The sequence below is a fragment of the Psammomys obesus genome, unplaced genomic scaffold (assembly GCF_907164565.1).
Source record: "Psammomys obesus unplaced genomic scaffold, mPsaObe1.curated_primary_1811, whole genome shotgun sequence".
Classification (NCBI taxonomy): domain Eukaryota; kingdom Metazoa; phylum Chordata; class Mammalia; order Rodentia; family Muridae; genus Psammomys; species Psammomys obesus.
The window spans coordinates 42,001,696-42,027,226 of NW_026585644.1; the positions used below are offsets into that span (position 1 = coordinate 42,001,696).

The following is a 25,531-nucleotide window of genomic DNA, read 5'->3' on the forward strand; positions in this document are numbered from 1 at the left end:
TGTGTGTGTGCTTTCTAGATACAAGTCATTGCAAGTACTTGGAGGAATACCTGGGGAGGAAAAAAAAAAAAAAAACACGTTTCAAGCCACAGAATGCTGTTCTTGGAAATTTTACAGAGCTAGATACACCCAGTGGTTACACTAACTGTGTGTGTGCCTGTTTGTGTGCACGCGTGTTTGGTATATATACAAAAAAATATAAAATAGTATGTTTTGAAAGCTTTGAGTGAATATCTTATAATTTATTCTTTGAACTAAAATGCTTTTTAGTGAAAACTGGATAACTGTGATATAATAACAACTTCAGATCAGAAATGTCTACAGAAACTGGGATGGATGGTGATGTCCCAGTGGGAAAAGAGACTTGTAAGCATTGTTCCTAAGTGGAACTAAAAATATAATAAGACATACACCCAAATTACTTTTCAAAGAGCTGACCAGAATTTGTACAAGAAATGGCACTGCCTTTGTTAAGAATCTAAAGCCAAGATGTAACTAGGATACTGTCCAGTCTTCACAGGGGAGTACAGACAGTAATGCTATGTTTACATGTCAGAACTCTAATGACAAAAGGAAGAATTAATGAACCACCCAGGATTACATGGCTAATCCTTGGGAAATTACAGCCCAGGAGGCCTAAGAATTCCATGTTAGCTTCAAAGGAAAAAAAGAAGAAAAAAAATCTAAGAACAAATTTATCTTGGGTTGAAATTCTCAGATGGTTTTGTTTGACTGAAGGTTCCCGTTGTGTTTTGTCAGTAAAACTGTTTACTTTAGTTGTAAATTAGTTTTCATGTGATAATGGTAAATCACTTCTCTTCCTCAAAAAAACAATTACCCAATATTGTGCAAAGAACCCTTCCTACCTTAGTATTTTCTGCCTCAATTTCTTCTGTTTTTATCTTTTCCTTCATACTCCAAATTCCTGAATCATTTAGACTAGGTATTCTTCTTTAATGTAGACAAGAAAGACTCATTTGGCCAAAATTTGCGATTTGGGTTTTAAGTTAGATTATAAGGTCTTTCATTAAATCATGGTCCCTGTAAGTGCATCTTCTATTCCAGTACCTTCTACACGACCCTCCCCATCTACCCACTGATGTGTGTGCACTTGCATTCTATAAGCCTAGACTCATCTAAAGGGAACAGGAGAGATTTTCAAGCCGAAAGCTGCACCTCGTGCTATATTTTGTTCCGTACCTGTGGTTGTATACTTGAATTCCTAGTTAAGCCACCTTTGTCTGTGTCATGCCTGTTTTGTAAATACTCTTGTTAAAGTAGTCCTAGCTTTATGTCACTGTGCTGTTCAAGCATTGAAAGTTAAGTTCATGAAGTAATGTAGTGATTTCCTATCTCACTTGCCTATTTTATTTTGGGGTGTTTTCTCTTACCAACTGTTTGTCCTGACGTCCCATCAGCGTGGCCCCTCGACAGAGGCACCAAGCCTGGGTAAAGCCGACATTCCTGAAAGTGCTTCAGAGATGTGCCTGAGATGTGGACCCATAGTCACCCAGAAAAGGAAAAATGATGAGACAGACTATTGTTGTAGAACACCCAGTTGTCTTTGCAGGGAGCAATGAGCACTGTGCTCACATTGGGTCCTGTTTGGGGCATTCTCAGTTTTACCCTAGACTGTCAGTCATCATAATCACATAGATCTCACTGCAGACTGCATATGTCCCCTGGGGCTTTGGCCTTGCTTTGGCCTCAGGTGTCCTAGATAGCTGTTGCTCTAACTGCACAGCTACTGGGAAACTGACTTCTTCTCACATCAGAACTAAGAGGTGTGCTTCCTTTTTCCTTTGAATTCTCATTTTATTCTCAGTGTAAGAGTAAGGAAAAGTGGTGATACTACTAAAAAGTAGGTTTCTAATTATAAGTGTTTGTGTTCCTTTCAGCTAAATTATCATCTCACTAATGCTCGGTGATAATGGTTCTCCTTTGATGTGTGAAGGCCTCCTATTACGTGTGCTAATTTAGTAGGATGTGTAATACAGACATAATTAATAGGATTGGTGATTAATTTTGAAAAGTGAGCAGCTTTGTCTAATTGCTTATAATACCCATCATTAGGGAATTCATCCTTCTACTCAAACGAAACTAAGTAGTAATTACCCAATCATTTTAATGGTGCATCTTAATTGATTTTCTAATTTTTTTGTCTTCTGCCTTTCTACACAAATACACACAAGCTTAGATTGTATTTTCATAGGCTTCCTGACTATAAAGATGGCTTTTAAAATGGAATGAGTATGAGTCAGGTAGACAACAACCTTTTGGGAATTCTGGTGTGTGATGGCAGGCAGGACAGATGGTTGCTGGGAACTCCTGGAGCACTCTGTTATGACACACTCGACAATAAGAGCACAGGCCACTGTAGAGCACCCTCACTTTGCTATCAGCCACAGCTCTGTGCCTCTCCGGTTCCCTTCCGGAGGAACTAGTCTTTCGGGGCTGAATGAGATCTTGGCTCCATGACTTCCCAGGGGAAAGCACATGAGTAGCCAGTGGCCAGCATCCCACCAGCACTCAACCATATCTGTGAGGACCCATACCCTGCCCACAGCTCTGTCAAGGGGGACGTGAGTTTCCCACGGACCCTTTCTGTGTCGGTGATTCAGTTTTTCCGGGTCAGCTATTCCACGGAAAGAACTTGATTATAAAGACTAAAGTCTAACAGATGGGGTCCTCTGGTAGTTCCCTGTCAGCTTTGTAAAATGAGAAAGTCAGATGGGCCGCCACTTGGCTGGTGTAGGAGAGCACAGCCACTCTGCCAGCTGAGGCAGAAGTGTTAATCAGAGTATTACCTTGAAAATGATGGTACGGCAAGGGTGTGTCCGTTTGGAGTTGCATGCTACTTTGCTTGACATTTTAGCTCACATACTGAGAGTCACTGCTAGGAATCAATTTGAAGAGTTCTTGTCAAACGTTAGCTATTTTTGGATAAGAGCTGTTTGTTTAGGAAATACAGAAAACAAACACGTGTGGTTTATAACCTGCATGTGAACGAAGCTAAGATATTCTGTTTCTGTGACTTAGAGTCATTTCGGAACGTCTTTAACATAGATCTTTAGAGATCTGTGAGAATGAACTTTCTGAGTGATGATTCTTTAAAGGGTAGTTTTGTCCACCAGGTCAGGCATGTAGCCGCGCTTTGCATTTGCTGCATGTCAGTCTGTATTACTGTTGGAAGTGACACTGCCATAGGGGTCAAGCTGGCCTGGCTAGAGTCAGAACCGCTTTTTTTCTCAGTGGACTGTAACGCTACAATTGTGTACTCATCTTCAGTGAATGAGTAGAAGAGTGGCTCCCTAGTAAGGGCGGGGTCTGTGTTCTGTACCACATCAGTCTGCTGTGCAACAGTCCTTGTGCTTATGTATCTGTGTTTCAGGCTGACTGATCAAACACTTTCCTTAGATCACTATGTGCATGTCTACTGGGCAGAATCAAATATAATAAACCATTTGCATCAACATGGTTCAAATACAGAATCCACGGGGTTAATGTTACCTGGTTTCAAGTCATAATATTAGGACACTAGAATCCAGTATTCCAGTGTATTTCCTTAAAATTAAAAAATGTGCACTTTATAAGGCCTCGGAGCCAGAGTTAGGATCACAGCACTGAAACATACTGACTCTGTGTCTCGGTGACAGTCCACCTCAGTTGCCTCCTGTAGAAGAAACCTGTGCTTCTGGGAGGTGGTATGTAAATGAAGTAAAGCTTTGTTTGCATGCGAAGATGTAAACAGAGTGTGAGTGTACCCTGACTCAGCAGTCTAGTGCTCCTGCAGTACAGACTGAAGCCAGACAATGTTCAGAGAGTGGCACTTGCCTCCCTGTGGTGGAGTGGAGCTTCTAGCTCCACCAGGAGAGGGACTGGCACAGCACATCTCTGAGATGACCTTCTGAAGGATGAGAGCACAGTGACGGTGCTGATGATGGGCTTTCACTATGACTTTTCTCCTCTTTAAAGGCTATAGCTTCTTTGACCCCTTCTTGTGGCCCAGGTAGAAATCGCATGCTCTCTTTAAGATATGGCCTGATCAGGGCTTACCTGCAAACATCACTGTCCTAAGCATTGTCAGAGTGAGAAGATGGAACCCATCACTTGGGTTTCATGGGAGGAGTCCACGAACTACTTGTGTGGTATTCACTGTGACCCCAGGACACCAGCTGTTGATTGTGGAGGGCACACACTCCTAGAGAAGTGTCATGCAGCTCTTCCATTCCTTCCTCAGCCCCAAGTCACAGCAGCCCCAGAGTGTCACCCTCATTGTCAGAATTAGTGTTAAGATGTTTAAGTAAAAAGAAAGAGATAAGATATAGTGGAAAGGCGAAAGAAACAGAATGGGCTTTTACGTATTATTTTGAGGGTGTGAGAAGGAAAACATTCTGGTTGTCATCTACTGTACTAACTTTGGAACTGGTCTAAAGTTACCACACCAAAAATAAACAGTGTTTGATTTCAGTTTGCTTAGGCCTTGCCCTGCACCCTAGGCAGCAGCTCCGCCTGCGTATTCCAGGCACAGTTTTTGTTTCTCCCTTTAGCATCCTTTTCAGACACCCAACGTAAGCAAATTCACATGTTTGCAGCTCACTCAAGAGAGGCCTCTGTTGGAGCATCTGTCTGAGTCCCTGCCCAAGGATGGCCTCATATTAAAAATCCTTCTGCACAGAGGAGGGCTGAGGGCTAGAGGCTGCCACTGGAGTCTCTGAGGGTAGCACCATCTGCCTTTCCTGCTTACTTCTGTACATAAGGCCAACCCTGACTGTATCTGCCAGTGATAAGGGGTGAGTAGAGACCTCTTCCCAGGAGGACACATTTGTTTCCCCTGGACAGGATCTCTAACAGCATGAAACATCTCTTGTAGGTGAAGACTGGAACATTCTGCCAGGGACTTTGTTTCTAACAAGATGCAATACTACAGCATCCTAGAGAAAGTTGCATTTCTTTTCCTTCTTTTTTGGAGCCACTTTGATCTCGCATTGTTTCTGCTTGCCATTAGAATGCATTGATTTATTTCCAAAATTATTTCAGTGTATAATCTCCATGTGTACACACACACACACACACACACACACACACACACACACACACACACATAACCTACTGTGAAATAAGACTTCAAGTTAAAAATGAACTACTTCCTTGAACTTGATCCTTGAAGTTCCCATCCAACGACAGTGGATACTCAATACAAGATTACATTCTCTAACTTATGTCCTCTTTGCATGCAGTGGGCATCAACCAACAGTCATTGCATACCAGCTGGTCAGATTTCTGTTCATGGAACTCAGGCACATTTATAATTCTTCTATTGATTTGAAACAACCATTTTATTAGAGTATGTTGAAGAAACTGAAAGTCTCTTTTGATCTTCATAATAGAGTTAGACTTTGCCTCCCTAGAAATAAATGAGCTAAAAGTAAAATTGGGTTTTGAAGAAAGGACTTAGATGGCCATTGGCTCATACGTCAATAAAGATAATGTATAGAGGTAGCAGCCATACTATGTGACACTGTTTATTTCTTATTTATGAAAATGATTAAGACTGGAAATTTTTCCCAAGCATTTTTCCTCATTAAACTTATTCAGGCAAGTCCATTTAAGCTCCCACTTGGAACTCTTAGAGTCTACATGCCCCTTGAGCCAGAATGCTCAGGGTCCGTGCCTATACACCTGCAAACTTCTAGTGACCTGTTGGTTTTTTTGACTTAGACTCCTGTTCCTTGCAGTTTCTCTCTAAGTGTATTCTTTACATTACAAAATAAAAGGTCATACTGTTTCCTGAATAGGATGCTCACATTTCATGTGTTCTCCAAACATGACACTCTTGTACAGCATTTGCCCATCTGAAGTTGATTTAAAAAAAAAAAATGACATCACAGGCCAGGGATTTGGTGTCTTATCAGAAAGTAAAACCATAGATAACTAATGAAAGAAATAAAGAAAAGAAAGAACAGAACTGATAGATGGTGGGAGGGTATTACAGTGACTTACAGGGCTGTGCTCTGGGTAGTCCGAGAATGGCTAGTTGTTTAAGTATCTTTCCTTTCTGGGTTAGAAAGAGGGAGTGAAGCATTGTGTGAAATGTACACAGGTATTGTAGTAAGTGCTTTCCCTATGTCCATGCTTAATCATTAGTAATCCTTGGCTGCTTTCCTACTCCCTCTTCTGAGCCTCTCGCTACCCGTACTGTATAAGCTACCTTTTTTATCCCTGCGTAAGTGGTCTCAGGAAGTATTACTTTCCTGAAATCATGCTGGGGAGATAGCTAGGCAGATGAAATGCCTGCTGTGCAAGCATGAACACCTGAGCTTGGATCCCCAGTACCCAGGTGAAAAGCCAGGCATGGCAGCATATATCTGTAACCCTAGCTACAAAGGAGGAGGGGACACAGGCATTTCCTCACGCTTGCTAGCCAGCCATTCTGCTCGGTCATGAGTTCTGGGTTCAGTAAGAGAAACTATGTCAAAATACAAGTGAGGGACACACATGCACAGAGCACACAGGCATGTGCACGTACAGAGCGCATGTGCGCTCAACTTACATAGACACACTTAAAGTTTCAAACTTAGTACCCACGCTGAAGTGGGATAGTATGAGCCAGTCCTTTGGCACATCCACTAACCGTAAGCCCCTGTGGCTCTGGAAGCATATCCTAGAGAGAATGTGCCCTGTTCCCTACTGAAGCTAAGCATTAAGAACAGTACTGTGACTGCATTTCAGTACCAGGATCCCAGAGTAAATTACTTTTCCGGACTCTGTATTGTGGCAGGAGATTTGAAAGGACCGATGCAATTTCTTAAGCTGCCTAACTTCCTCCCAGGAAGTGACTCCCACACCATGACCACCAGAACAGAATTAGAACCCAAAGTGTCCATCCGAGAAGGTTATCTCTGAGGCAGAAACCGAAACCCCAAATGTAATGCAGGTTACAGTAGGCTTGGGGTTCTGTATCCTTCCTAGGAGGAAACAGGAAGCAATCAAGAGAAACTTCCTTTCCAGAGGCTCATGTATCCAGCAGTAGGTGAGAGTCAGCCAGCCCTGTGGGTTCATGTTGGTGACTCCTGAGACTGCAGGGTGAAGTGGGTAGAGGAAGAAAGCCCTGCTAGCCAGTGTGGCCCTTAGTGAACTTTATCATAGTTAAAACAGCTCAAGTAGTAAAAAACTAAGTCCAACCTTCACAGCTTATTAAAGCTCTCTTTTCTGGTCTTGAAAAGACTGTTAAGTTTAAACAGTTGAATGCAGCCTAGAAAGAGTGAACATGCAAGGAAGGCCTTGACAGTTTCCCCCTTTTATATAACCAGAAGCCTGGACAGATAGAGGGGAAACCACACTGAGTTCTACAGCTCTGCTCCAGAAGGGTATTGCATATTCTTAATGTGCAATGCCAAACAAGATACTGTTACTTGAATGTGCACATAAAGAAGAGATCGTATGTGTGTGTGTGTGTGTGTGTGTGTGTGTGTGTGTGTGTGTGTGTGAGAGAGAGAGAGAGAGAGACAGACAAATAAAGGGACAGAGAAGGAAAGCACGCATTCTATGACTTAAACAATCCCTGTCATGGAGCCATTGTGGCAAACTGACCCCATCTTTTGGCCCACCATATTGACAATGTCAGCAAAACAAACCCTCACCTGAAAGAGGCTGTTCCAGATTGAATCCGATGGTTAAGCCAGGGGCCCAGGATGAGGAAGCAAAATGCCACAGCTGCTCAAACCAAGGTATAACCACAAAATAGTGACACCGTAGTGATTGACCGTCTCACTTCAGTATTTCAAAAACTGGTCCTAGAGGCCGTGGCCAGTGGAACAGCCCAAAGCTGTGTGAAGCTGGGACAGTATCATCAGAAGGCGGTTTTAGCCTGCTGCAAAGGCTGCTTCCTAGACGACCATGCTTCTCAGCATGTTCACTTCCTATTGTGTTGGTTTTAAGAGTAAATGTTGTTATGCGTCAGTGTTGTACCTGATGTTTCCCTTCTCTCATCATTTTCCTCTGAGAGAGAGAAAGGGAAACAGCAAGGGAGGTGAGAGTTGTGATGGGGAGAGACGTGTTGGGAGACTTCCAGGAAGGCCTGTGAGTCCTCACCACTGTGCCATCTCGGCTCCTCAGCCAGGCTGTGCCACTTGGTTGAGAGAGAGCTCCATTTCCTACAGCACCTGAGCAATAATGACTTTGAATTATGTGGCCCTGATACCTGCGCAGAAAGTGCTCCGCCCCCACCATCCCTCGAGTGATGCCACCATAGTTGGTAGACAGAAGGCATGCGGGGATTGTAGATCCAAACCCACTGGTTCCTGTCCCACCCCGCCTTCCTGCCCTCTTAGACACGTGACTTTACCTCCATGAGCCTCAGTGTCCTGCGGGGCTGAAACAATAACCCTAGCCACTCTGCTGTGGAGATCAAATGGAATTGACCCATGTGCAATATTTATCTTGGTTCCTGGCACATAGCAGTCACCCAGTAAGTGGAAGTTATAAATAATACGAAGTATTCAATAATAGAAGCACATGATGTCATTGCCAGTGCCAGCAAAGCAACTGGGTGATTGGTGCAGCGGTAAGAATCCAACAGCTTATGCACCCAGTAGCCACGTAGAAACTGAGTCCTAGGTCTGCATTCTGCCTCAGGCTGGGTGCTCGAAGTGGCTTTTCCATGTAGCCTCACTAAGCAGTTTCTATAGGAAAGCTGCAGTGACTTTGTTAATTCACTACAAAGACCTCCAAGTTGCATAGACTTGCCCCTGTCTTCCCGTCCTGGGGGTTTCTTATGCCCGCAGTCCATCCAGCTACCAACACCTGCTCTTTACTGTCAGACCGAAGTCACTAGCCCCTCAAGAGAAACTGGGTAAAAAGCAAAAATATTTCTATGAGAACTCAATAACCAAAATCTGTCTTACTATTTTTCTGAGCCAGATGGCACCCTGCCGTGTGGTAAAGCTACTTGGGACTGTCTCGAGAGCAAGAGTCACATCTGTTTACTTCACATGAAAATTCATTATTAGTACAGTACAGCTTGGTTTTGTACCCTGTTTGGAGAAACAAAATTAGTTGCTATGAAGTGTTTTGATACTTTGGTTCAAATGGACTTTGCCGGCGTCTCTGACATGGGGCTCCCTGTGAATCAGTGACTTCGTGTCTCTGCACACCTGGCAGTATGCCAACTCTGAGCTGCTAAGTCAGACACTAGTTTAGCCTTTACTGGGCTCTTCAGTGTGTTGGGTGGCCTCAGAGTCTCTGCAGAAGGCCGGTGCGCAGCGGAGCCAGCATGAGAAGGGCCTTGCCGCCAGCTGGCAACTGCTGTGCTCCGAGCATCTTCAAGCCTGGTTGTTCAAATCCTATCTCAAACCTGAATTAAGTTGTTTGCCGATGAACCGAAGCTGAAAGGGAAATGCTCCTGAGCTCCTCGGTGCTGAGCTTGAGTGGAACCATGATCAACTGGTGATAAATGATAAGCCAGGCATCCAGGTCTGGTTGGAGTCAGCCCACTCGTGCGGGGAAATAGTTGGAGGGGGGCTGCACACCCCTGACTCTTTATCTGAGAGACTGTGCACCCAGGTCTCTCTGTGGGTTACCAGCATGATGGGTTCCACAGAGTTGGTGGTCAATTTGCTACTTTGAATTTTCAGTCCTCGTGGAATTGAATTTGGGTAACAAAGTGAGACTTTTCAATTCCACCTACCATGTGGTCCAGTGTCCTTGACCTCAAAGCATCCAGGGTACCTGTTCTTCCTCTTCTGTCGCTTCATAACTGTCCTTGTAGACTCAAGGTGGTCTGGTACAGCTGCTGAATGAGAATTGCCGTAGGCACCGTGTCAACGTTGCCGTTCAACATCGGGTCACTGTCGCTGCCCATGCTTTTCTTAGTCTGCGGAAATTGTTCTGAGTGGGTGAGTCCAATTCAGAAAGCACCGTGCTTCGGTATGAGCAGCCTCCGTTTTCGTGTGTGTGTGTGTGTGTGTGTGTGTGTTGCTAGCTGTATGAGAGAGGGAGAGTGTTGAGATTTCTGTTTTGTATATTTTCGATGTATTAACCAATAGTAATGAATTTCACTATTCAAAAGAAAAGGAAAAAAGAAAACCTCGCCCTCAAGTGTGGCAATCACTGTTAACCTTCCTTCTTTCTAGACAGTTGTAATTATGCTAACCTGGTTGCATTCACAACACGTAATGCATTTCACAGCAGTCCTACGTAGTACTAGCATGACTTTGTCATGGGTCCTTTTCCGTTGTTAGGAAACACTTCCTGTTGTTAGGCATGAATCTCCCTCTGTTTGATTGTTTGTTTGAATTAATATTGTGATGCATGTCTTCATAACGGAATGGTTCTCACCCTTTGTAGTGCTGTGTGACCCTTTAATACAGTTCTTCGTGTGTGGTGACCCCAAGCCTAAAATTATTTTCATTGCTACTTCATGACTGTTATTTTGCTACTGTTGTGAATTGTAATGTAACTGTTTGATAGGCAGGATATCTGATAGGTTGCCCCAGTGGGGGTCTAGCCCACAGGTTGAGAACCACTGCTTTAGCTGTTCCCCACCCCCCGTGGACTGCAGATTACAGGCAGTAGAGATACTAGATCAAAAAGTAGAGTAAACATTTAAACAACATATGAAGGGTGTTTCACATTGGTTTTGCCCATTACTCTATTACCATCTTTCTTACTAGAGCTTCCAGTAACTGGCTGAAGTCTCACCTTTTACCTTCATGATATCTAAGTTCTTTCTAGCTTAAATACTGGAAGAAGTCTCACTTTCCCAGCAGAGTTGGTTCTCCTGCCCTCTACACTGCCCACCTTCCTATCAGCACTGGTAACTGTCAGGCTTTGGTGAGGAACCCCCCCAAGGCAGCCTCCACCATACTCTAGGCAGGCTTCCTGATCAGAGTCCTGCCCACCTCAGCACCAGTGATGAGTGGTTGTTACAAACGAGGATGCCCTCGTGATGCTAAATGCATAATTACCATCTTTAACATCTTAATCTCATTTTGGAAGCAAATATTACATTGTAAATATTAGTAGCATTGATTTATTAAATATCTTAACACATAATGAGTTTCTGTGCTCAGACTTTAAAAAAACAGAGCTCAGTGCTTGACCTTGAGTCAAAGCCCTTTGCAGTCTTCAGCCCTTTTGTCATGGTACCTTCCTCCACAGGAGCACTGGTAGAGGCACCACCAACATAAAACAGGGTGACAGAGCCAAGATAGGACAAGTGATTGAGCCTTGTCTTTCCCAGCTCCTCACACAGAACTACAGTGGCTGCAGTTCCACCATTGGAACAGTTTCACGGGTTATGTAAAACACAGGCAGTGCCATTGTTTTGTAAAGGATCACTTCCTTCCTTACAAGGTCACTGCATAATAGACTCTAGACTCAGTGTCCAGAACTATCCTTCATCCAATGATGATGAGGTCGGAATGCTTCCTGAATTGAAGACACTGTGTGGCTCTGCCCAGTCCTTTTCCCATGTATGTTTTCGATATCTTAATTGAAGTCACCCCCCTTTAAGGATTCCATTTTAGCAAACACTTGTGCTCCAGTTTGGTTTGAAAGCCTTCAAATGAGTAGTTAATTTAATAGATGACTCACCAAAACCCTTTGTGTGGGACATGGACTGATAATAGCCAAATAACATTTTAGCATGAATATCTCATTACTACCAAAATGTCCCCTGCTGAGCTTTAGGCAGCAGTAATGAAACAGAAGAAAAAAATGTTGACTCAGGGGTTATACCTTTTAACACATGATATAGGTTTTATTCCTCTGCTTAGATGGCCTGTGTTCTGTCCTTTGTATCTGTCCAGTGAATGTCATAACCCCCAACACTGAGCCTTGCGCACCCCAACTTTTCTAAAGAGTTTTGCCTTTTGCAGTGCCCATTGGTGCAGTCTTTAGGATCCAAGCACAAGTGTATCCCAGATTTGCAGGTGTCATCCAGCCACTCACTGGCCTGGTGCCAGCACTGCTTCATGGATCAGCCCATCTCTGCCCTACTGCTGATTGGGCTTGCTCGCTATCTCGGAGCCCTGGTCCTAAGCCCAGGCAGGAAAAGACTAGGGAATCACTGTTAAATGTGACCCCTGTGAATAAGTTGAGAACGGAGCTGGGCATGGTGGTGAATGCCTTTAATCTCAGCGCTCTGGGAGGCGGAGGCGGGCGGATCTCTCTGAGTTCAAGGCCAGCCTGGTCTACAAAGTGACTCTAGGACAGCCAAGGCTACAAAGAGAAAAACCAAAATAAGAAAAAAGAAGAAAAGGGAACTTAACAAAGGGAAAGGTTGGCATACGAGGATATCTGGAGATGATGTAAACTTCTAAACAAAATATTTGTAAACATATTCTGTTCTCAAGTACCATAGTTTGCTGGTGTTGGGAGGAGAATGGGTTAATTGAAGTAAAATTGTGTTGGAGGTGGAAGTGTGTTGTTGATGAGAAGTCATGCAGTATCCCTGAAAGGTGAAGGGAACAATTCTCTAGACTTCTGTGGCTCATACCGTGCCTCATTCTCATCCCTTGCTATCTTCCAGCATGAGTGGTTTATAAGACACACTAATGGTGGGAATGAGGACTTACAAAGTCTGGCTCTGCGAGTGTGCCCGCGAGGCCCCTTATTCCTTTCTGCATCACACTGTGGGTAACACCCCACTGAGACTTGTCCAGTGAGCAGCATTCCCCGGTGGCTGTTACAGTTGGTAGTCTGTGTGGTCCTTGATTGGGTCTTTGTGGTGCAGGGTCAGTTGCTGGCCACAAGAAGAGAGTTCTGAAGGTCCGAGGAGAATGACCACCAACACTGTTGGGACTAGGAAAACAAACGGCCCCTCAAATTCTGGAGATCAGCATGCACCGGGCAGTTGTTTCAAGCTGTTCTCTTAGCTTCTCGGTAGAAGATGCTCTGCGGGTCTCTCAGTCAACCTTACCATGGGCTCTTCTTCTTCACCAGAGGACACAGTTCCAAAGAAAGTGGTGTGTCACTTCAGTGGCAAGACCTATGCTGACGAGGAGCGCTGGGACATTGACAGCTGCACACACTGCTACTGCCTGCAGGGCCAGACCCTCTGCTCGACCGTCAGCTGCCCCCCACTGCCCTGCACCCAGCCCATCAAGGTGGAAGGAAGTTGCTGCCCGATGTGCCCAGGTATCCAAACCATCCTCATGCTGCTGCCGAGCAAATATGCCCCAGATCATGGGTCAGCCCGGTGGAAATGCTCCTACCCAAAGACCTCGGAGTAGTTTGCAGAGCTGTGGCCCCTGTGGGTGAAGGCTGTACCTCTTCTAATTCGTATACGCTACCATTAAAGTGGGGTACCGCCACACGAGTATAGCCGAGCCGTTACAGACATCCGCTCTGCCAGACCAGCATAGTTTTAGTGCAGTGCTGGACCCGCCTGGGAAAAGGACCCACGGTCAAATACAGCAGGGAATATGACATGAATGTATACCAGAATGAAAATGGAAGATTTTCATTTAGAGGAGATAGATCTGGATCATTCTTTTTAGTTCAGCAGCTCAAGTTCCTACCCCACCATGACGGAAGTCTTTTTCTCAACCCCTCAGCTGAACCCTTCTCCTCCCACATGTGACATAACCACCGAGCACACCCTCCACCACATCTCCTCCTGTCCTTCGCCCTCATATCAACTGCCTTACTCATCTTCTCAGTTTCAAACCTGAGACCCCACAGCTGCCCTGGTCTCCACCCCCCGTCTTCTTGTTTTCTATCCCTGTGTCTCCTGCCAAAACAGCTCCTTTTATCCCCTGCCCTAATCCCAGAACTGCTGGGCCTCAGCCTTCAGCGGGACGGCCTCTGGGCAGTGTTCCCAATCTGATCCCATGCACACCGGAGACTCCCCAGGCAGTCTGGACCACACATAGGCTCCCTCTCACATCCAAGTGAGGCCCTGAGTGAGACGAGAACCTTTCCATCATCACCTGGATGCTCCTGTTTCCTTGCAGCATTATGTTAATGAATCTTGCTGTGTTCGGGACTGTCATCTGGGATCCTTGTCAATTTAGAAGTATAGCTGCACTGTAATACGTTAAAATGGGGCAGCCAGACAGTGCTTAATTGAACTTCATTGGTCTTTTTGTTGGGCCTTAACACAGATAACCCTATCTGAGCATTTCTGAAAATGTGCAGCGACCTTTAAAAAAAACAACTGTAGTAAGCGAACAAGTCCTTCTTGGTTCTAGTCTTGCTGGGCAAGTAGTGGCATTTGATGCTGCTCTTTGGACCTTCCTAGATTAAACTCTGCATTTGGCTTCAGGATCACTGACTCCTTTGGCTTCTTCCCTGTCCCTAGAGTTTCTCCTCTGTTTGCTTTCCTGGTCCCTCCTCAACTAACCCCCCACAGAAACTGGGGTAAAACCAAAAATTTATTGTGACCATCACAGCCAGGATGATTTCAGTATTTCAGAGAGCAGAGTGGGCATTGGCGGCAGTGGCTGTACACCTCTTGGTACTGGCCATGAGGGCTAAGCTCCTAAGCAGAGTTTCCCTGGAGAGCAGTGTGGCCCTGGAATGCTTCATGGAGAAAGGGGTTGAGCAAGATTTTAACAGTTGAATGCTCTTTCTTAGTGGGAATGAAGAAGTCTTCTAACCAAAGACCTCAAAATAGGCAAGGTCAAGCCATTGCCCCTAGAACAATGAGTTCTAGAAGCAGGTGGGAAAGATACATGGCGATGAAGTTGTTTAGGGCCTGTTTTATGGAAAGTGTAAATTTAACCTTGGAGGGAGTGGAGAGGTTTGGTTTTGAGCAGTTGTATCACATGAAGGACAAAGGCCATATCTTGGGGATACTGATGGGGTGGTATACACGAAGAACCAAAGCAAGGAGAGACAGGCAGTATAGCTGTGACACACACAAACCTATAAGGCCAACATTTGACATAAGAAAAGCCTGGGAGAGTAGAAAGTCTCTGCTCCACTGTGAGAAATGCTTCCACTGCCCAAAGCTAGCTTCTGGTGTGAGCCATGTAAATGGAGAAAGTGAGTCGTTCACATCCTGGAACAAATGACATTGAATTGAAGGTTTTATTTGGGTTAAATGTATTAATGTCAACAATAGGCCACTTCATCTCTCAGGTAACATGCTTCCTTCTTTTAGAAATGTATGTTCCAGAGCCAACCAATGTACCCATTGAGAAGAAAAATCACCGGGGAGAGATTGACCTGGAGGTTCCCATGTGGCCCACCCCAAGTGAAAATGACATCATCCATCTCCCAAGAGGTAAACACTGACGGCACTTGAGATCCATCCTGTCTTCTTTGCGATCTGCTTTGTTTATTTTGTTGTACTTTCTAATGGCTCATGAAAGTTCACTAACTACTCTGAGGAAGACCACGGTCAAATATGTTAAACATAAGTTGGACATGTCAGCAGATGACTGGATAAGTGCCTCCTTCCTGGTTCTGCAGGCTCTGATGCTTGGCAGTGAGGTGAAGGAACATATTCCTAGTCAGAAGAGCCTGCGAAAATGCATGTGAATGAACATAGCAGAGGAATAATGTTTCTCACAGCCCTGTGGGGTCCTGTAGTTAGCAGGCAGCATCCCTCTTCCGGGTTTCCACCTCATGAGGGTTTAAAGTTTATTACACAGCTGATTTCTGCAGATTTATTTCATTCCTTTCTTCTACTTTTCAGTTGTGGATAATCAGCTGAGTTTGTTTCTTGTTAGCTGTTCACAAAGCCTGGCTGAATTCCTGTCACTACTTCTCTTAAGGAGAGGAGTCTGAATTTGTGCTATGCCCTGGCTCAATACTGCCTCCTGTTGACTCCCAAGCATGCTTCAAAACCATCGTGCAGTTTTTATATTTCTTTTGGAAGAAGCGATGCGTATTGCATGAGAGATTAATGATCTTGATAATTTAGACATTATAAACATTATCTTTGGATCAAGGCAGATGACCAGAGAGCCAAACTCCTGTACCCAGGGTTCCGGCACCTTGTGTGATTGCTCTGACTGGACACACAGTTGGCATTGTATGCTCACTCAGTCAGCCTATGTGCCCTTATTAGAGAGTTGGGGCTCCAGTCACGAGAGCAGCCGCACTAACTGTGGTCTGCTGGGGGCCTGTGCATTACATAGCATCTGCCAAAAGTCCTAGAGCAAGAAAATCCATGCCTCTTCTCGGTTACTCAGTTCATTTAGGTTGGAGTCAGTGTTGATGATTTTTGTTTCTGGTGTTGTCTTTGAGTTCAGGGAAGGTCGAAGTGAACTTTCATGGTGTGCTTTTTAGCATCCCAACCGAATGCAAAGACTAAAGTTTGTAAAGAGCTGTGAGTTCTTCAAAAGGATTTTCCTTAATTGTATTCACATATAACACCCATGCCTGAAACCACTCCTGGTATCATTTGGAATATTTGGGAAGACGGTCCCTCTTTTATTCCTTTTGTATTTAAAACTGAATCCATCAGTAAAATGATACTTCTGTTGTAGGTGTTTTCCTTCATGCTGATCCTGCTTTTTTTCTCCTCCCACCGTACTGGCTGGCCTGAGCAGAAATGTTCTCTCTCAGTCCTTCCCTCCCCTCCCGAGTGCACACAGAAGCACAGCAGACATAGCCCTGATACCACAGAGCTGTGCTCTGTAAGCTGAGCTCCCAGGATAGTCAGCATGTCCTGTCTCTCACTGGCCCTTGATACACGCAGACAACCTGACTAGAACGGTTGGTGTAGAGGAAAATAACATTAAAGCTTCAGAAAGTGGGGCCTTTTCTGTATCTCTGCAGCAGGCTTGTGGTTTGCTTCGGCTTTTGCAGCACTGAGGGCAAACCAAGGACTTTGAGCACTATAGGCAAGCACTGGTACCGAGTTCCACCTGCAGCCTCGCAACCTTCATTTTTGTAGTATTTTTTAAAAATTATTATTTTGTGTTTGTGTACGGTATAGGCATGAGGAGGTCAGAGGAAAACATTTATGGGGATTCTGGGGTCCGAAGTTGTGTTATCAGGCTTGTCAGCCACTCTGCCAGCTGAGCCATCGCACAGAAAGTCATTCTTGAGAACTGTCGTTCCCCCTGTGCTTGTAGCATCATTCATTAAGGCAAGAAATCAAGTATTTTTCAACAGATTCATTTGAAGTAAGCATTTTTTGCTTAGAACTCAGCAAAGTAGAACATCAACTCAATTGTCATGTTTGATTTAATTAAACCTAGCTTCTATCTGTAGAATATACTTTGTTCCGGCCTCTTTGTCAGTGAATAGGAAACAAAATATATTAGCCCTACTAAAATACATTAGCATATATATATGCTAATCGTATAAAGTCAGTGTAATATGTAATACATATTCAATGTAAGCAAAATATTTTAATATTAGTAACAAATGTGTTTAAATTAGTCTAATTTTAATCACCTTTTAAAATTTATCAAGTGCTTTATATTTTCCTAATTAGCTGCATGAAAGATCTCCTTGCCCGGTCAGTAACATTCCTACCCTCTTTTTTTTTTTTTTTTTTTTTTTTAATTTTTGTTGCCAGTTTTCCCTTAATCCTATTTACCCTCTAAGTACTTTACTCTCTAAGAGCTCTCTTTGGCTCAACATTAGACTTTAATCATGTTTTTAGCCCAAAGTACCAGGAAGTAATAAAACCAAGCTGCTGATCTGTATTTGCAGGGTAATTAAAATAATCCTCTGAAATTCTGGTTGAAGTCCTAAGTGCTCGATTCTTCTCTCCTAGATCTGGGTCACCTCCAGGTGGATTACAGAGATAATAACAGGCTGCACCCGACTGAAGACTCATCACTGGACTCCATTGTCTCGGTTGTGGTCCCCATAATAATATGCCTCTCCATCATAATAGCATTCCTGCTCATCAACCAGAAGAAACAGTGGGTACCACTGCTATGCTGGTACCGGACACCAACTAAGGTACCATTTGAGAGTACTAAATGATGAATGATGATGACAAAGAGAGATGCTTCCTGCTTCCCTACATTTTCTTAATATGTTTTATACCAGGCAACGTCATCTTTTATTTTGCTAGACTTACCATCAAGTGCTTATCAAGCTGTAGCGAGCAGGCATATAATACTTGCCCAGGGCTGGATTGAACACAGGGTAAATTACCTGTCATCTGCTAGTTAATGAATCCTGACTTCTCATGGACACAACTTCTTGCATTTACTTTTAACGTGCTTAAAGGAGCTGGCATATGCTTGAGTGAGTCCTAAATTATCATTTATATTTGAAGCCAGAACATGATCATCTGGTGTTTCTTGGTCACTTTTAGTCCTTGAATGGGATAGAAAAGAAATCAGGAAAAAAGGGAGATGACAGAAGAGGGCAAGAAGAGCTTGGAAGATACTGAGGGTGCAAAATCCTATCACAAGTGTACAGAGAGGGGTGCAGGACAGGGTAAAGCAAAGCAAGGTCCAAAGGCAGACTTTTCAACGAGGGACAAAAAATTAAGTTTTTTTTGTTTTTTTTTTAACCAAAGGACCCTGTTTTAAAAGGAAGAAAAATGTTTATTAAGGAAGTAAACAATTCCTTCCAACTTTAATTCTGCCTTTTTCTAAATCAGAAAAGCTGAATATTTTTATCCAATTTTTCCCAACCTGGGCCTAGTGCATATAAATTGTGTGTGTGTGTGTGTGTGACAAATACACATGGGCACAGCTTTTATGCTAAGACATGTGGCCTGGTCATAACATGGTACTGAGCAAGGATGGGCGGAGTTGCCACTAAGGCTAGGGACAAACACTGCTACACAGGCCTGAGATGACAGGATGCAGACAGAAGCTGGTCCAACCTGTGAGGCTATCCTTGGGCAGCGTGAGTGACGGGAAACCACTATTTTGCTTTAAAATCTGCCTGCCTGTTAGCTTCTGCCAGTTTTCAACCCTCTTAAATGCAAGCCTGCAGCCAAGGATTTGAAAATGGTCACTGTGCCGTTTCAGCAATCTAAGTATAGGTACAGTTACAGAAAGACATCATGCCCCTGGACACCGTGTTCACCATCAAATGACCAAACTATTGTCTCACTTGAGTTGGGGCCTGAGTTTCTGTTCATTTGGCATGTAGTAGTAAGCTAATTCCTTGTGTGTCTCTCCCCCTCTCACTGCACAGCCTTCTTCCTTGAATAATCAGCTGGTATCTGTGGACTGCAAGAAAGGCACTCGAGTCCAGGTGGACGGTTCCCAGAGAATGCTAAGAATTGCTGAACCAGATGCACGATTCAGTGGCTTCTACAGCATGCAGAAACAGAACCATCTACAGGCAGACAATTTCTACCAGACGGTGTGAACACAGGCTGCAGCATGGATGAGGTTTTGAAAGACAGGAAAACAACAAAAATCTGCTCTTTAAATTAAACTAGAATTTGTGCACTTGCTTAGTGGGTTGTATCGGATTGTGACTTGGTGTCTGGCACTAAGGTCTTGACTGGGACGGGCTCTGTCTACAGCATTGTGCAGAACAAGCATTCCCACCTGGCCTCAAGATCACTGACCACATGTTTTCATAGAACCAAAGTTTTAAAACTTGCTAAAGTATATTTGCTTGTAAGATAGCTGTAGAGACATTTGGGGGTGGGAACAGAGAGTTTGGTGGGGGAAATGGGTTGGGAGGGTAGAGTTGGGAAGTAAAAAAAACAAACAAACAAACACAAAAACGGTCAGCTTGGCTCGGGGAGAAAGCCAGTTAAAAAAAATAAAAGCAATTCATGGCCCAGAGAAAAAAATTTCCTGTTGCTCTGAAGACTGTGTTGGTTGCTGCAAAGCTCGGGCCTGAATGAGCAGGAACACAAAAGGCCTTGCAATCCAGCTGCCATACCACCAGACAAGCGCATCAGAACTCTTGATAGCCATCCCAGGTCTAAAGCCACAAGTTTCTCTTGTATACAGTCACAGCTGCAGTGGGCAGTGAGGAAGCCAGGGAGACGCACAGCAACGTTTCTCGAAAGCGGGTTATTGAGGGTGTGTACAGTTACTCTTTTACTGCTTCTGTTCTCTTCCGTACCAGTCAGCCGGTTCCTAGTAGAGACAGCAGATGGGTAGGAACAAGGTCACGTCTTGACCTGAGCACTGGAGCGTTTCTTACCAAGGGGCAGGAAGGAGGGCAAGGGTGAAGGACACCAGGCATTTCCAGGGGCTATATACATCATTGTCTGTTGTTGTTTTCTTCTGTTATATCGTTGGTTGTTCATAGTTTTGTTGAAGCTCTAGCTTAAGAAACTTTAAAAAAAAAAAAAAAAGACTGTTTGGGATTTTTCTTTCCTTATTATATACTGATTCTACAAAATAGAAACTACTTCATTTTAATTGTATATTATTCAAGCACCTTTGTTGAAGCTCAAAAAAAAAAAAGATGCCTCTTTAAACTTTAGCAATTATAGGAATATTTATGTAACTATCTTATGCTTCAAAAACAAGAGTATTTGTGTGCATGTGTATATAATATATATACATATATATTTATACACATACAATTTATGTTTTCCTGTTGAATGTATTTTTATGAGATTTTAACCAGAACAAAGGCAGATAAACAGGCATTCCATAGCAATGCTTCTGATCACTTAGGGATTTTTGAATAACACAATCTCATTTACCTATAGTTTAATTGGAAAGGAAAGTGAGTGTGTGTGTGTGTGTGTGTGTGTGTGTGGTGTGTGTGGTGTGTACATACACTTTGAGCAACCAGCATTTCACCTGCTATGGAAAGGATATTCCTTTATTAAAATTTTTCTTCTTCATTTGGATTTGCTTTCACTTGGTTTCCAATTCACTCACTGGCCAGAGACACTGATGGCAGTTTTCTATCTGCATCACTAATCAGCTCCTGGATTTTTTTTTTTTTTCAAACAACTGTTTGAAACAACTACTGGAATATTGTCCACAATAAGCTGGAAGTTTGTTGTAGTTTGCCTCAGATGTAACTGACTGTATACTATAGTGTTAACTTTTCAAACAGCTCTTAGCACTTTTATACTAATGACCCAGTTGTGCATTGACTTTCCTTTTAAAAATGCTTGTTGTGAAAGACACGGATACCCAGTATGCTTAATGTGAAAAGAAAATATGTTCTGTTTTGTAAAGGAACTTTCAAGTATTGTTGTAAATACTTGGACAGAGGTTGCTGAACTTAAAAAAATTAATTTATTATTATAATGACCTAATTTATTAATCTGAAGATTAACCATTTTTTGTCTTAGAATATCAAAAAGAAAAAGGTGTTCTAGCTGTTTGCATCAAAGGAAAAAGATTTATTATCAAGGGGCAATATTTTTATCTATTTCCAAAATAAATTTGTTAATGCTATGTTACTAAAATAGACTTACATCAGCCTGATTAGTATAAAATTTTGTTGACAATTTATCCATTCCTGGCATAAGAAAAAAGTACTTTATCAAAAAATTGTAAATGCTTGCTTTTTTGTTTTTTCAATCATGGCCATATGAAAATACTAACAGGATATAGGACAAGGTGTAAATTTTTTTTTATTATTTTAAAGATATGATTTATCCTGAGTGCTGTATCTATTACTCTTTTACTTTGGTTCCTGTTGTGCTCTTGTAAAAGAAAAACAAATATAATTTCCTGAAGAATAAACCGGGCATATAGCACTTGGAGTGCACCAGAGTTCTGTAGTTTTGTTTTGTTTTGTTTTCATAAAGCAGATCTGTGAAGGGACAGTTTACAGCTGGGCTCTTGGCAGCAAATAAACACTAAATCAAAGCCGTGCACTTCAGAAGGACTTCTGATCTGGGTTGAGCACACAGTGGTGGCTAGGTCAGCAACGTCCAGCAGCATTGAGCAGCCTGGGTTACCCTCAGCAGGTGGCCCTTCCCCATGGACTCCTGCGGAAGGGTTGTCCTTAGACTACACCGCACAGGAGTGCTGCTCTTGGGAGGACAGGAAGCCTGCCTGCCTGCTGTCAATCACAAGTGAGAATGGTGCTCAACAATCGAACAGACTGAACACACCTTTTCCAAAGTACTGCAAACACCAGACCTTCTCGGGTTTTAGAATATCTCCATATACAGTGAGATGAGACCTAAGTATGAAAAGCATTTGTGCCTCACATATACACCTTTTAGACAGTAACTGGGTGCCTTAGGTGACACTCTGATTGAGACTGCTTCATGAGGACCGCTGTGGAACTTTGCACATGACACTTAGGGTATCAGATTGGTGCTCACAAACTTTCAGATTTTGAAACTTTGGATTTAAGGTTTGGGTGCTTGACCTGTCAAAACAAACTCATTGAAGGCTTAGTATTTTGTTTGGTGGAACATCCTATGCAGTCTACTACTGCAGAATAAGGTGTATAAACAGAAAGTCAGGGAGCCCATTTAAAGAGGACTGAGTTGGTGGGACACTGAGACACCCCAGGATAAACGATAAGCAGGCGAGGGGCTGCTAAACTCTCCTTTAGAGCTCTGTTTCTTTAGTCTAAGGCATAGTACAAAGTCTGTTCAATCAGTGTCTTAAATTATTAATACTGTGTCTGGAATTTAGAGGGACTTGGCACACAGTCCTGCACCTTCACTGTCAAGCAGGGCACTGAAGAGCGCACTCTCTTAGTAACAGCTGATGCCAAATGCCATCAGTCAGCCTGCTCACAGCAGCAGCATTTCACTGGCTGGCGTGGAGTGTCGGTGACCTGTACACACGACTCTAAGCCGGAAAGACTAACAACACTCGTTTTGGGGGGCTTAGGGAGGTGCCACAGCTCTCTGGATTCTCACTGCCCAGCAAAACAGGAGGATGTCTTGTTGTCACTGCACAGCAGTGTGGTATGGTCTGGAAAGGTCCTGCTCCCACTTAAGCGCTCCTCAGTGCACATGCTTTAGTAGTGAATTTTACACAAAGTCCAAGAATAGCACCGTGAGGGCAAAACCAAACACTCAAGACTCCTAAGTATGTATTATTTTATTAAACACCATTGACTTGATTGAAACTGACAAAGGTGTTCATGATTAGTGTTGTAGCCATGAGCAGCCTTTTCTAGAAAAGCATAGAGGTGTAAATAAAACTGAACACAACCATGAGAAAAGGCAGTACCACAGTAGCTCCTTAAGCACCTTTGAGGGCAGGAATCCCTTTCAAAACACACTTCTACACAGACACAGAACAGACAAACCCAAACTTCACAATGATTCTGAGTGGCATTCTAATGGCTCATACATCAACAATGGTGAAACAGGCAGAATTTACACAATCAGTTCCCAACAGTGTCAGCATCCACCATCACGCCAAAGTTGTGCAGGTGCAAAGCATTCCACTTCCCAACAGCCCACACTGACTCTCAGTGTCTCTGGACAATACTGGTAGGTAATATTCTGAAGATGCTCTAAAAGCTCAACACTGACTCTTAGCATCGAGAAGAACACGGTATGGTTGGCTTGTCCAGTGCTTCTATTTGGTTCTTCAGTGCAGCTCAGATGAAGGAATTCAAAAACTAACAGCCACATCGTCCATTAATGAAAAACGTAATGGCATGCACGGTTCATCTCTCTCTCTCCTTGACTCTGTCAACTTAGAAACCAGTTCATAATGGTTGTGATTATCAAAACCTTTCTCCAGAATTCAAGAACGTCGAAGCTCTCCTGGTGCTCTAATATGACGGATTAGTGAAGCCATCATCTATTAATACTGAATTGCAAATCCAAGTTCAAGTGTGCTGGGTCTCCAAAAGCAGGGGCTCGTGACAGCCATGTACCAGAGTAACACTGTAGGGAACCAAGCCTGGAGTCCACAGAAGAGGAAGCGTTCTCACTGCAGTGCTGCTCTAGGTGGGACACAGAACTACAATAAAGAAAAGAAACAATGTATCTTCTATATACATCTGGATTAAATTATGAAATGTTATATACATTACCTCTGTAATGGAGACTACATACTAAAGAAATGAGCTATAATAGCATCTAAAAAAAAAGACTTCAAGGTTACAACCAACAATGGAAGTTCTCTAAGACTAATTAGAATTTTTCAGAAATGAGACACTAAAGTCTCATTTTGGGGTAGCATACGAGATGTAAGCCCATCACTCCAGCAGCCTGATATCATGAGTCCTGTAGCAGCACAGGCCCCTGGAGAAGTCTAAGAAGATGTGAGGCTGCACATTCCCTTTGCTTAGTGGCACTGTGGCTGTAGGTACTGTAAGTTCCGGTACTGTAACTTAAGTTAGCAGTCCATGGCTGTAGGGTGGTAATTAAGTGAGAAGTTACATTCGCCCACCAGCAGTCATTCCAGGTTTAGGCTAAGACATTACATAGCATTACATAGCCAAGCCACAGGCATGGGTTAGGACAGTAAGAAGGGCAGCTAAGCCAGGAGAAGGTGCATCACTCCATTCTGAGAAACAACCATACACGGTCCTGTTACTGGTCCCCAGAAAGAGTAACAGCTGACAGGCTGAAAAATGAACATTTTATGACCCATAAGCACAGAACACCTCTACGTCTGTCACCCTTTAATTCATGTTCTAGACTCTGCAGCAGCATTGCGGGAGTCTAAGCTCTGGCTGTTTTTCCACCCAGGCTTCACAGCATAAGATGGAGACAGAAGCACAGCACATGCAGAAAACAGCTCACAGGAAGCAGGTTCAGGACAGCCAGACAGGTCTCAAAGACAGCCAGTGGCCCAGGAAGGAAGGGGGGTCACCTGCCTCTCCACGTGGGAGGACAAGATTTACAGTACGAGTCTTAGGTTTTCAAAGTAAAGTGAAACTCACTTTCCCCAAACAGCTGTTCCCCAGGCCATGGCCTTGCAAAGCCACTATCTGGCCATTCTGGCAGTACCCTCTATACCAACTGTAATTTAAGAGTGAGACATGTTCTTTATGTTCGTCTCATTCCTGTTTCCTGTCTAGAACAAACCTCAGAGCCATCCAGTTTCATACCAGTGCTAGCACAACATAAAAGCAAACAGAGATGTCGGGTACACAACAAACAAACAAACAAACAAACAGAAACAGTCATTAATTTAATAGGGAGAAAAGGTCATCCATGAAAAGAAAAAAAACAAAACAAAACACCACAACTTTTTAAAAAGATATTGACTCAGCCTTTTCCACCCATGTTAAGCCACTGGCAAATGACTGGTCACTGTTTTTATGTTGTCTCTACACATGGTACTTCTGCATCATTCACTCTGTGCCTTTGTATTTTTTGTGAAACTACAGATGAATAAAGAGCCTATCAGAGATAGCAAATGTCTCAGAAGTCAGAGCACACTGATCTCCTAAGTGGTGGGACAGAGAAGCCAAAGAAAGCAAAGCCGGAAGGTGCTTGCTCTCCAAGTCCAGTCACTTTCCAATCTGATCCATAAACAAATGTAGCCTTTAACAATGAGCCCACTGAAGAGCATTCGCTTTTCCTATAACCAGGTGAGCTCTCTAGTGCCCTCAACTGTAGATGTACATTTGGAGTTTTGCTCTTTTCTAAGCAAAGTGAGGCCCATGATCTTCTGTCTTCTTTTCCTTCCTTCATATCGCTAATTAGACTGCATGCTCTTAACAGCCCACGCCTCACCACTGAGGAATCTTGATTTTTTCCCCTTCCCGTCTCTCCCCAAAACTTTGG

At 43.4% G+C, this 25,531-nt stretch overlaps 2 protein-coding genes across 7 annotated transcripts in view; one reads left to right on the forward strand and one right to left on the reverse strand.

The window, feature by feature from the left end:
- Crim1 (cysteine rich transmembrane BMP regulator 1) overlaps positions 1-21,584 on the forward strand; it is a 179,188-nt gene extending 157,604 nt beyond the window's left edge. For all 5 annotated transcript variants that reach the window (XM_055618383.1, XM_055618398.1, XM_055618392.1 and 2 more), the window contains 4 exons: positions 12,946-13,140; positions 15,110-15,232; positions 17,684-17,874; positions 19,072-21,584. In XM_055618383.1, the coding sequence (XP_055474358.1) occupies positions 12,946-13,140; positions 15,110-15,232; positions 17,684-17,874; positions 19,072-19,248 (686 nt within the window). In that variant the 3' untranslated portion in view covers positions 19,249-21,584. The remainder of the gene's footprint in view (positions 1-12,945; positions 13,141-15,109; positions 15,233-17,683; positions 17,875-19,071) is intronic.
- A 1,275-nt stretch (positions 21,585-22,859) lies between these two features.
- Positions 22,860-25,531, reverse strand: part of Fez2 (fasciculation and elongation protein zeta 2) — a 40,380-nt gene continuing 37,708 nt past the window's right edge. For both annotated transcript variants that reach the window (XM_055618436.1, XM_055618429.1), the window contains one exon: positions 22,860-23,753. In XM_055618436.1, coding sequence (XP_055474411.1) covers positions 23,737-23,753 — 17 coding nt within the window. In that variant the 3' untranslated portion in view covers positions 22,860-23,736. The remainder of the gene's footprint in view (positions 23,754-25,531) is intronic.